The sequence below is a fragment of the Acanthopagrus latus genome, chromosome 12, assembly GCF_904848185.1.
Source record: "Acanthopagrus latus isolate v.2019 chromosome 12, fAcaLat1.1, whole genome shotgun sequence".
NCBI lineage: Eukaryota > Metazoa > Chordata > Actinopteri > Spariformes > Sparidae > Acanthopagrus > Acanthopagrus latus.
The window spans coordinates 4097904-4111235 of record NC_051050.1 but is presented as its reverse complement, the minus strand read 5'-3'; the positions used below and the strand labels follow the sequence as shown (position 1 = coordinate 4111235).

At 39.8% G+C, this 13332-nt stretch overlaps 1 protein-coding gene across 1 annotated transcript; it reads left to right on the top strand.

The window, feature by feature from the left end:
- Window positions 1-5246: 5246 nt before the first annotated feature.
- On the top strand, window positions 5247-12422 carry txnl1 (thioredoxin-like 1). Its single transcript, XM_037118013.1, has 8 exons — window positions 5247-5522; window positions 7363-7459; window positions 8357-8530; window positions 9611-9733; window positions 10210-10279; window positions 10447-10619; window positions 11945-12049; window positions 12142-12422. The coding sequence occupies exons 1-8, from the start codon at window positions 5425-5427 to the stop codon at window positions 12169-12171; spliced, it is 870 nt and encodes a 289-aa protein (XP_036973908.1). The 5' UTR covers window positions 5247-5424; the 3' UTR covers window positions 12172-12422.
- The last annotated feature ends 910 nt before the right edge of the window (window positions 12423-13332 follow it).

Below are 13332 nucleotides of genomic sequence, written 5' to 3'. Positions count from 1 at the left end.
AAAAGTTGAAAGTTTGAAAAGCTGAAGATTACAAGTTTGAAAGAACTTAAAAAGCTGAATATTTTAATATTTGAATGGTTTCTATAGCTGAAGGTATGCTGACGTTATAGCAGAATGAAATTTGAAAAAAATCCCCATTAGGATGAATGGGAAAAATGTTGCAGAAAAAGCTGAATATTTGATATTTGAATTGATATTTGAATGGTTTGAATAGCTTAAGATTTGAAGGAGTTGAAAAGTGCTGAAAAACATACAGCAGGAATAATAATAAATGCCTTCAGCATTCACACTAATAAATTCCAGAATCCAACAACTGGGACCAGAAAATTGACACCCATTTAGTTTTTTCCCATCCCTTGGGGCTCACTGGAATGTGCGTGACTTCAGATGATGTCAGATGATTTATATGGATTTGTCCATTGAATATATAGATTGAAAGTTTAATAGCTGCTGATTGACAGTCTTTTGTCTGTTATCATACCTAAAGCAAGAAAAAAAAAACACACCCAAATTCACTGCAGTTTTATTGGGACATCATTTTGACATCTATTTAATGCCATGTTTCCAGACAACAAATCAACGGCTATTTGATGTCAGGTATCGAGCAGCAGCGTTGGTTTGATGTCAAATATTTTGACTTACAATCTATAACTCGATGTGGGATTGATCCCTTTGTTGAACCTCTTTCCAACCATAAGGATGTCAAAGCTCCTGTAGGCAATTTATGATGGTAGTCAAAATCTTGACTAATTTTCAGCGTCAAATTGACCTCAAGGTGTCCGCTGGGATTCTTACTGTGAAGGTGTAAAATATGAACAGTATGTAAGGATTAAGTCTGTTGTGTCATTCTACCTCATATAAAGTAGGCACTGTACAAATTAGATTCATTTAATTCCTGTTCATTTGATATTCCTTCATTTAATTAGTAACAAGATTTATCTGTAACATTAAGTAATAACCACAACATTTACCTTTTGGCAGACATTTAGCAGACACTTTTGTCCAAAGAGACTTAGAGTAATTTGTACACCAATGGTAGCTGCCAGCACATCAGGAGCAGTTTGGGCTTCAATATCTTGTGCAAGGACACATTGGCATGCAGACCAGTGTAATCAAACCAGCGTCCTTCCGACAACAGGATGCTGGCTTTACCCCTGAGCCACAGCCAACGACAACAACAATGAAAATGATAACATAGCAGAGACCACAAATCATTTTCTGGTGTGTCCTCCAGCAGCTGTTGGAGTGCAGCGCGACAGTTTTAGAATAGATTAGCCGGATTATTACTGTGCAAGCAATAAGGTAGTTTCAAGGTAGAACATCATTCTTTTTAAATTTGCAGCGCCCCTCCAGCATGAGGCACTTTAGGTGGCCTCCTCATTTGCCTATGAGAAGAACCTGGCCTGCAGTCACAATCCTTCACCTGAGCCACAAAACCTCCTCAGTCTGGAGGGATCGAGTATCATCACTCGAGATCACTGCTTGTTTAACAACTAGCAATGTTCTGTTAGTGATAAGTTGAAAGATTAAGCAGACCACAGAGAGGGTTATGTTGGGTGAATAAGTCAGAGGATGTAATTACCATCCTGGTTTGATTGGCAGAGACATAAATAGATAGATTGCGCAGGCGATGAATTAATACATTATGCTGTCTTGTAGAATAAAGCATCATGGTTTGTTCTTCTTCTCTTGGTTGGGTAACTGTGATGTAACTACAGGCTGTCATGTCATGTCATGTCTCCCTCTGATGTTTTTCAGTCCAACATGGAGGACAGAAGCTCTCAATAATCAGAGTCTGACAACAATTAAGGGTCTTAATCAATGTTTAAGAGTCAATGCATTTTAGCAATAGACAGATACACTGTTACACCATTACCCACATTTAGATTATATCCCAATTTGATAATATCTCAGTTCTGGATTGTTTGAGTAAGATTACGAGGAAGCTTTATTGCCCTCTTGACATCCTTCTGTGTTTTGGCATTAATATAGCTGTCTGCCACTTTGAAGATGGTTGTTCTCCGTTGTTTTTTATGGTTTGGGGTAATGTTTACCACATCCTGGAATAAACTCACTTTGGGGGTCATGTTACTGGAAGAGGCATTGTTGACTTTTGCAAGAACCACCGTAGTTTCACCTGGAAGGACAACAACATAATATTTAGGATTCAAACCCGCTTATTCAAATTCAAGTGACATCCAGGACAATGGGTGGAGTTCTCCAGAATGTGTTTTATATGAAGACAGTTTATTATTGTGAATGTGAAGTGCAACTTACTCACTAGACAGGTAATAAACTGTTCTGAAAGGTTAACCCAACCCATGCATCACTCCATGCATTTTATTTGAAAATACTGTCTCTGACCAAGGCCAGAACAAACACAGTGATTATGATCAATCAGACTTCATCATCATCAGGACACCCCATAACATTTTACCCAAATTTCTATAAACTCTTTTCTTCATGCTTAACTAAAACTTCTTATGACAACATAAATGTCTACCCACTTTCATTATTAAGGCAATACAGTAAATATTTTCAGTATTACAGTTATTACAGTTTTTCTCAGTTGCTTTGGTGCTTTTCTCAGATCAGAATGAAAATTCTCACAACTATTAGTTCAACCTCCACCACATTTAGTCATTTGTGCACATCATAGTAGCAATTTCTCCTTCCTCTGAACAAATTGCAAAAGCTTTTGGACATGTATCAGTTGCTTTCATACAATTCTCTGCTGTTTTATAACATTATCATTTGCTTATGTCATGTCAGTCAAAATGAACTATACTTATGGAGGCTGAACAGTCGTTCCCAATAAAACTAGTCTTCATTTCATAGCTTCAGTCATTAAATACAAAATTTTTGAACTAGTTATCAAATTCTGTCAAGCAAATTTTATAATTTCTTTAGCATTTTTTCCTGGAAATGTCTCTCTAAACTGAACAATTGCTCTCAGGTGAACTTTAGCTTTCACTCAACCAATGTAACCAATGACAAGCCACTTGTTCACAGTCACTCAGGGATGAATCCCATGAACCCTCACTTGCGCAGCATATATGAGCCGAGCAGGACATAGTGTGTACCATTTCTACAATTCTTTGACACAGACATGGAAGGTCAGCATCATCGAAGAGGGGTGAGGATCCGGAGAGGAAGGGGAGGGGGACAAAACAGGGGAAGAGGGAGAAGAGGCCAAATACACAGACAGATTCCTAATGAAATAAGAGCTACAGTTGTGGACCATGTTGTGAATCACGGCCTGACAATGGCTGAGGCTGGTTGGAGGGTGCAACCAAATGTTGGAAGAACCACTGTGAATTCAATCATTCAAACATTTCGTAGGGAGAACAGATATGTACAGTACTGGACAGTAATCCAGCATCTCATAATGTCTCATGTTTACTGTACATTACTGTAATTTCACTCTGCACCACATAGGATTGAAAGACAACCTTGCAGAGGTGGAAGAGGGCCCCTTTTTACCCTGCAGCAAGAGGAAGCCATTTGTTCAATGGTGATTGCAAACAATGCAATAAGGTTGAAAGAAATCCAAAGCGCTGTCATAGAGGATAACAATGTATTTGGCAATATTGAATCTGTGTCAATTGCAACAACAGAGTGCTCAAGAGAAATGAAATGTGGATGAAACAATAGTACAAAGTTCCATTTGAACGCAACAGTGAAAGAGTGAAGGAGATCCGTCACCAATATGTACAGATGAAACATGTCTTCTATGTATACTCAACTCTGTAAACTGTTTTACTTTGTGTTGTTTCATGTAGTACACTAGCAATTCTGTACATGTATTCACAGAACCTACAATACAATATGTTTTCCAAAATGCATTATGTTACACAGGAAAAGTTGTTACATTTCTCTTTCTCTCTCTCTTTCTCTCTCTCTCTCTCTCTTTCTCTCTCAATAAAGCAAGCACTGGAGCTGGAAGCCAGAGAACCACTGCACACATTCATATACGTTGATGAGGCGGGTTTCAATCTGGCCAAAGGTAGAAGGCATGGAGGAAATTGCGCTGGACAGAGAGCAACCACTGTTGTCCCAGGCCAACGCGGAGAGAATGTTACACTGTGTGCAGCCATCTCAGTCAATGGCGTCCTCACCCATATCCCTCTTCTTGGTCCGTGTACTGTAATACACAACATCTGCTGACGTTTTTAGACACTCTTGACAGGGACATAGTCCCTGAGAATGAGAGAGGTGGAGGCCAACTCAACAAGCATGTTGTTGTGTGGGATAATGTCCATTTTCACCGCTCACATATGGTCAAACAGTGGTTTGCAGCACATGACAGGATGCTGGTCGAGTATCTCCCTCCCTACTCCCCATTCCTTAACCCAATAAAGGAGTTTTTCTTTACCTGGTTTATGACCGGCGTCCACATGTGCAAATGGCCCTGCTAGCAGCCATGGATGCAGCATGTGACGACATCACAGCAGAGTCATGCAGAGGGTGGATTCACCACTCCAGGAGATACTTTCCTTGCTGCATTGCAAGGGATGATATCCGTTGTGATGTAGATGAAAATATGTGGTCAGACAGACAGGATATGTACTGTTATATTGTTCACATTTGTGCACAGCTCTACCAAAAGGGTGTTTCTTATGTTTGTTCTGAGTAAATGACTTTACTGTAGTTTTCACATGGCAGTACAAGTAGTGTATAGTGCTGTCTTGAGCATTTTCAGGTAGTGTCACTGAGTTCTGACCTCTTTTTTTGCATTGGAAAACACTGAGAGAATAAACTGTCATAATGAAAACATGACAAAGCTGTTTGACTATCTTGTTCATAAACGATGGTGTCAAGACTTCACATTTTGATGACACTGGCAGTTTCATTGACATGAATACTTGCTTTTGAGGAATGGACTATCCATTTTGAGCAAGTGACATGCTTTTGCAGGTTATCCACCAGGTTTTGCAGTTTGCACTAATTGTTTTGAGAAATGCACTAACTGCTGTGCAAATGTTAATAGTGATGTGAGAAAAGCATTATTGTCTTAGTCCGGAGAATGTCCAAGTAGTACAATGTGAAAGTTTCAAATTGTAGTTGTGTCGAGTCGTGATGCTTTTTTTCTTTTTTTAGAAATAGAGATTTTGTATTTTACCAACGAGTTCCTTCTTTATTCTGTGGAGGGCAGTGACACGCCTAGAAGCGCCTAAACTCTTAAAAAATCACAGAAGAAGAAGGAAAACCACGCCTTTCCTGTTGTCTATTGGCCAATCAGGAGCCCACATCCTGAAACAGCTCATTGTCACTATAGTGTGGGTCAGAAACGAGTGTGCTAGGTAGCTAACATACCGACAGAAAGCTAAAAACACAACACTTTTATATTTGTTGGTTGTCCAGTTTCCTGTGCTGAACAAACCGCCAGGATATCCAGCTCGCACCACAGCCGCTAACTGTACCATGGTCGGTGTTAAAGTTATCGCGAGCGACCCGGACTTCCAGCCGGAGCTGGCGGCCGCCGGCTCTAGGCTCGCCGTGGTGAAGTTCACAATGGCTGGGTAAGCTTACTCAGCCGGTTTGGAGGCCGCGAGCTAGCAGGGCACAGCATTTTAGTTAGCCTGTCTCAAAATGTACTGGAAAACATTAAGAGCTCGTCAATTAGCTGATTTATGGAGATGACACGAGCTAAATAGCTATGTTATGGAGTAGATTTCAGTGCAACGGAAGCTGGGTTGGCATGCTGTCGTTAGCAGGCATTGGCTAGCTAACTAGCTGTGGCGCTTACAATGACAAAGCAGTATTACAGTAACTTAGCTGCTGGGGTGTCCTAAGAATTACTGATGTTTTTCGTTTATTAAAGTCTGTATCCCTTAGCCTCTACTTTGCGGTCGTCTCCAGGAAAAAAATCAGCAGCATTAATAACGATACAGCTTTAAATGTCAGACAAAAAAGTCTACTTTACTCCACACTAGCCAGCCAGCCCATGTAACGCTGTGTTTACTCTTTGATTGCACTTTAATCAGAGTCCGTTGGTCTGTAAATTGGATGAAATGACAAGTAATCGGTGAGAGATTTTGAGAATTGGTTTGCTTTTAAAACACCAGTCTGTGTTTACAGATCTGTGGGATTTCTGGTGGCTTGTAATGTTGTTAACAGATCGTAAACCATGTGGGAGGGTTACTCGGGGAAATGCAACATTTCCAGGAGTAATTCTGAACTCTGGAAAGCTGTGATGGTCAAGGCGTTTAGATGGTCTTTAACTTTAAAGGTTGAATCAACTATATTATAGTACCCTAATCTGTAGCTGCAGTATGTTTTTGTAGAACTGAGGAATACTTAGATCAACAGTTGAGAGGTTCCAGCTTTACAGCAGTAGCTCTTGTGAAGTTCTCAAAGTATGAATCATTTGTAACTGATGTGTTGTCAGCCAATGAGTAGTAAAAAATCTCTGAAAAAATACCTTATGCATGTCTCAGTTTACATAGTCTGTCCACCAGGGAGCACTGTCAAGTTATTTTAAACTGTACAACATCCCACCGAGTTCCCAGTAAATGTCTTGATCTTTATTCAAACAGTAGACATGTGTTTTGCTGTAGCTTATAATCACAAAGTAAATGTTAAGTGTACAGTGTATAAGCTATAGAATAATGACACCATCAGTAAGACTGGTTCTCTATCTACAATAACGTCCACTTCGAAAACCCCTGCATCATGCATTAGCTTACATCAATTTTAATCACCATTTTTCATGATTTTACTTGAAACTGTATACATCTATATACATCTTATCTGTTGGGCCTCAGGCTTACTAAAATGACAGCTTGAGTTCTCCTGTAACTAGCAGTTAGTCCAGGATTTCTCTGTTAATATCAAAGAAGCCAGCAAAGCTACATAAAATGAGCACAGTGTAACGTCAGATGTGAAACACCTTGTGTTACTGTATCATTTTGCATTTTACTGTTCTAGCTTGAAATGACAACAGAAAAAAAATGCAAAAGTCTTCCCAAAGCAAATCAACTGCCAGCGTTCTGCCTAGGCAGCCTGAATGAGTAACCTCATGTGAAGTCCTGTGTTGTTGGAAGCTGCTGCTCTGAGGGAAACATCGAGCATTCCAGTTGTCTTCATCACAACAGTGCCAACAATAATACCACATAGAAACAAGCAAAAAATAGTCCATATCAAAATGTTTGTCAATATTCTGTGTTGATGTAGAAATGGATGAGAAACAGATGTTATCAGATGTGTTTAGAGATTTAACAAACCTATGTTTAGCAGAGACTGTCAGATACTAAAAGCTCGAAAGACTATTGTATTCAGACTTTGTGATTAACTGACTTATCGCGAGAGTACTTTAGAGACCAGCACAGACCAGTAACACACTTTCCTCTGCCTCCTCAGGTGTCAGCCCTGTATCAGAATAGCTCCAGCATTCAACATGTTGAGTAGCAAGTACCCACATGTCGTCTTCCTTGAAGTAGACGTTCACGTCTGTCAGGTAAGCCCGATCTGCCACATCCATCACGTGGTTTTCACCCAACATAGTCGCTGAATGACTGGAGACAAGCTTAAGCAATAAAAGTGGTTGTAAACTAAGGTGTAGCACTGATGCTGATGATGTATTAGAATTGTTTCATTAATCTTAAAGTGTCAGAACAGAGCTGAATTCAGGTTGGAACACACATTTTGTTGTTATACTAAGTAATATTAGTCTTTGTCATTACTGAAGCCCATTATGAACTGAAAACACAGTACTTAACAAACTTTATTCACTTATTATAATCAAATTAAGATGTACAGAAATCATTAAAAAGGGAAATCTGTCATTGAAGGACTGATTCCTTTTTCTCTTATGGGACTGTTTTGTCTATTAGAGATATATAGTAGATATGAATGTTGTACCAGCTATCTCATTACATCTTGTCTAAGGTGACCAGAGAACCAAACTCCCCGAATGTTTTTAAGAGATAGAAGATAAGGCTTGTCTCTCTCTAAATGTTTCTTATTGTGAGCAAATCCCATGAAAAGAAGACAGGAAAATATACAGGAAGTTCTTATTTCACTAAGACGTTGCCAGCATGTATTTTATATGAAATCGAAATGCTTGGTTGCCTCCTAAAACAGTGAATGTGGCTGGAAGGTTGTCTTTGTGAAAATTGAGTACCAAAAATATCAATCGCCTGTTGCAGTCTAAGTCAAAGCAACAGAAACTGATCTTCATGTGGAGACAGACATGTAAAGTATACTCAGGTCACCACAGATGCTGGTGAAAAAATAAGAAACAAGAACCTGCAAGCGAGGAAACCGAGCACAGTTTTAAATCAACAGTCGGGTAGAGACAAGTTTTCTGTAATGCAAAGTTTATTTTACAAAACCATTTCTCTTTTTCTTCCAGGCAACGGCTGCAGCCAACAACATCTCAGCCACACCGACGTTCTTGTTCTTTAGGAACCGGGTTCGGGTGGATCAGTATCAGGGGGCAGACGCTGCAGGTCTGGAGGAGAAGATCAAACAGCACACAGAGAACGACCCAGGAAACAGCGAGGACTCTGACATTCCAAAGGGATACGTGAGTAGAAAATAAAACACAACGTGTCATGAAGTTGGAAACATCAAAGGCAATACTTACGTACAGCAGTAGTTCTCAGAGTCTTTCCTCATAGGTCCACATCTGATTTTTATTTAAGGTCAGTGGTCCTGAACAATTGGCAATAACAAAACAAGAATATGGTTGGGTTTGACAAGCAGAAAAACTCTAAAACAGCTCTAAAATAATCCCATATAAAAATTAATATGAAAATGTTAATTTTTAGCATCTCACTATTAAAAGTGCTGTCTTGAAAGAACAAGAATGCAATGTGGTGTGGCTGTGTTTTCCAACAAAGAAAAATAAGAAGACAATCTAAACTTTCCCATTTTACACAACCTTCACGGTCATGCCAGGATAGATTTGTAAGTTTATAAGGTAAAAACACACCATTTATGTCTATAATCGCTTTCCTGTACAAAGTGATATAGATTTCAGACAGCAGAGGAGAAACAGATACAAGAGGCTCACCTGTAACTGACACCAAAATGTAGCACACTCAAGGTTTTTTATTATGACTTATGACCAATATTTACCTGCCATTATGGCAGAGAGTCTCTGAGATCTCCATGGAACTCAGTGGAAAGATACCAAGATTTGGCAGACTTGACAGTTTCTTACTTCACAGTAGACACTGTGTTGTGAAGAAAAAGGGCGCACATTATGTACCTGCGTATTTTTAGATGATGGCAGATTCTTCAGTTAATGCAAGACATTGGCAACAACACTCACTCTCTCCAGCAGTTAACGGCTGCCATGACAAAGATGTAAATGACAGTGAAATAATCCTAATTAAAACTACATTCAGCTGTTGACAGGGTCATTGTAAATGATCTCTCTGTATTCGATGTCTCTAACAATTGCTAAGGACTAATCGTCCTTTATAACTGGATGTGGACCGGGATACAGACTTTGAGAGGCCCTGATGTACAGTGTGTGCAAATTGTGGAGAGTGTGAATCAGGGAGTGGCTTCCAAAGGACCTGTGTACTGTATAAGTGAATGATGAAGGGAGGCTGAGATAGACAGGTGGGTGATTTTGCTTTGTTTACTTTGTTTTCAGATGGACCTCATGCCTTTTGTCAACAAAGCCGGCTGTGAGTGCCTCAACGAGAGCGACGACTGTGGCTTCGACAACTGCTTAATCAAAGACTCCTCCTATCTGGAGTCTGACTGTGATGAACAGGTATGAGATGTGGACTCTAACAACCTGTCCCTGCCCTGATGTGAGAAGCTGTCATTTCTTTCTGGGCAATTGAGCAACCACCATCCCCTGCCCCTTTAGTTACTTTTGCAATGCCTGTCAGGCTTTCTGTTCTTACATAGCACATATGCAGTTTACAGTGATAGCAATGGTAAATTTACACCTGAAGTTTTTTCATCCAAGATTTTAGTCAGTGGATTTACTCAGTTCTTCTCATTTGTAACCCTTACCACTGACAACTGTTGATCTAGCCAACAGAAATAACAACCGTCTGTGTTTTATCAGCCATAGCTAGCTGTATGTTTCAGCCAATACTGTTTCCTTTTGGCTGATTATTTCAGGTTTACCTTGCTCATTTTAGAATGAGAATCTTTTTTTAATGGAACTCCCAAGGTACCAGATGAGTTTAATTTGATGGTAATTTGTCTAATATGTTGGTGTCCTCTTATCCTGTCTAGTTGCTGATAACTATCGCATTCAACCAGCCCGTGAAGCTCTTCTCTATGAAGATACAGTCCTCAGAATTTGGTGAGGTTTTTTTTTTTTCCTCCACCATTTGGTGATTTATCTGACTCTTTAGGAATTTACTTATAGCTAAAAAAATGTCCTTTGCTTCCTTCTCTCCCTCCTGGCTTCCTCTCCGGCTCTTTGCCTCCTCCTTCCTCCTGCTTCATTTTTCCTTCCGTCTCTGGCAGCCCAAGCCCCTAAGGCGGTGAAGGTGTTCATCAATCTCCCTCGGTCAATGGGTTTTGACGACGCTGAGCGGAGTGAAGCCACTCAGGCTATGGACCTGTCGGAGGAGGACTACAAAGACGACGGTTTGATTCCTCTGCGCTACGTAAAGTTTCAGAACGTACAAAGTGTTACGGTAAGAACCACAAAAACAACATCACTGCTGAAACATAGCCATGGTTAGGCTTCAGACAAAATGTCATTGTATGCTCACATCAGCAGCAGCAAGAGGCACGCTGTAGTCATCATCTTTTCAATATGTGCAAATAAGATATTCACCTGCTCACAGAGCTGCCAGGAAATGTGTGCAGAAATCTGGGGGGGGGGGAGATAGATAGATAGATAGATAGATAGATAGATAGATAGATACACACACATATATATTCTTGTTTCTTGTGTATATATATATATATATATATAGAGAGAGAGAGAGAGAGAGAGAGCTCAGATTTTTTTTTTAACACCATGTGCAGAATGCAATAGAGAGTGAATATGAACCTCTTTATAACCTCGCTGTAACAGGGAAAATTTAGCTTTGTAACATTAATGACAGTTAGAGCCAACGACTTCTGCAGTAATAACTCATCAATTAAACAAGCAGCATCCATTCAGATTGAGGATTAATTTATTCAATATTTCATTCATTTAAAACCACTGATGGTACAGCTGTATGTAAGTTTCTCTACCTGTACAGATGTGTAAGAAAACTATAGGTGTGTTTGAAAGGTGAAGTAAAAAGTGGAGGAGATGACAAATTCCAGGTTTTTGTTGGAGAGGAGTTCCTCACCCCCTTAGCCTCTGTGTGCATATAAGTTGGATGCAGCATGAATATAGGCATTGTAATATTCTGTGATTGAATAGGGCTGATGATGATTCAAATCTGAATCAAATTATTAACGTTTAAATGGCATACACCACACAGGTGGTTTCACACTTGAAGCCCACCACACCTACATCAGACAAATGCCAGTTTAGTATATTTGGATTAGGGCTGAACAATTAATCGAAGGATTTATGAGATCACAATATCACAGTTGCAGGAGCTGCAATTTTATCTTTTAAATAATGAGTAAAATAAGTTAAAAATGGTGAAATGTGTACCATTATAGATACATTGCATTGTGGTGCTTTTCCTTTTTTTGGCATATCATACAGTCATTGTTCAGTTGAAATGAAACCGGCTGAAGCTCATACACAAGACAGGGCTAGCAAACCAGAAACTGACCCAACTTTAGCACCCACAAATATATGAATAGTTAAAACTACACTAGCTTTATACCTGGGGCTGTCCTCTGGAATTTGTTTGGTGCTAGTACTTGAAAACTCTGAGGTATAATGTTTTTAGTCCCAGGTGAACTAAGCATATGAGGAATCCTAATAGGCTTGATAAGAGCTTAAAACAGGTTTAACTGGCTCGGCTTGTTCATTGATGGTATTTCTCCCCTGTTTTTTCCTCGTCAGTTGTTTGTCAAGTCGAACCAAGGAGATGAGGAGACAACAAAAATCAACTACCTGACGTTTATAGGCACTCCAGTACAGGCCACCAACATGAACGACTTCAAAAGGGTACAGACCAGTCACAATAACCTTGTTTTTTATCTTCAGGTTTATTATTGTGTCAAACTCATTGATGATGATTTCATTTTGTTGCCATGTAGGTTGTGGGAAAGAAAGGAGAGAGTCACTGAGCAGTAGAAGCAAGGGGAGGATGGGAAGAAGAGGAAGTGGAGGCTGCACATACATCCAAGGACTTTCCCCTCTGCCAAAGCTGCCACACACTCTGTTGTCGCATACACACATACAGACACACACAGCCTCCAGCTGACCTCCTCGAGCTCTGAATGAATTCTCCATCTGTGGAGAGTCGGTCTATAAATTGTTTGTATTGTAATTCTAATGAAAACCGCTGTAAATAAAACACAATCCTTTTTCAAAGGCATGTGCGTCGTGTCTGCTTTCTGTGGGAATGATAGGTAGAGGAAGAGTTGAAGTAGCGGTACTGTCTGTGGTCAGCTCTTCCAATTGGGTCAGATTTATACACTATATTGAAACAAGGATGAAAGCTGTCAAATCCGCTGTCCCCTTTTCTCCTGGCATGATGTTCAGGAGGAATTCTGTGTTCTGAATGATCTCAGGGATTTGAAAAATGGACGCTGTGTTTGTTATTGTATTACGTTATTCTAAATATTTTCAGAGCTCATATCTGTTTATGCATTTTTAATATTGTCAGTATTTTATTGATGTTCTATAGATTGTGACAGTTGTCGTGGCCATTGTATGTTGATTGTATTGACCGTAGCCTTCCAAGCCAGGTCTCTCTTTCAAGTTACATGTTCATCTCAACAAAACTTGCAGCTCATTGAATATAAGAAAAAAAGCAGGAACAAATGTGCTCTGATAAACACACACATAATAGATATCATGCTCCATAAACACAACTGTTGCAAGTGTTCAGTTAGTGATTCATCACTCTTTGCAGGGTTAGTTTTGATTTAGTTCTGTGATTTAGGTTGAATTCATCCTGTTTTGTCTTTCATGCTAATTTGATAACAGGGCTTGAAAAGAAACCGCTCCTCTTCCTCCTCTCGTGCAGACCTCCAGCCAGCTGCATTTTGTCAAGACGTTTCCTGCTTTCTGTTCCCCAAACGGATCAGAACATTTTGTGTGGTGCTGTAAATGATGAACCACATTCTCAAAAGATCAGCAAGCAAAACTGAGAAGAGAAACTTGTGTCCCAGTTTGGCTCATAGGGCGACTTTTATCAACCAGTGAAACTATTTGACATTCTGGGAGGTGAAATGACGCCGCAAGGAATTCAGCTGGACCGGGAAAACTCTGCTGTTAGATTT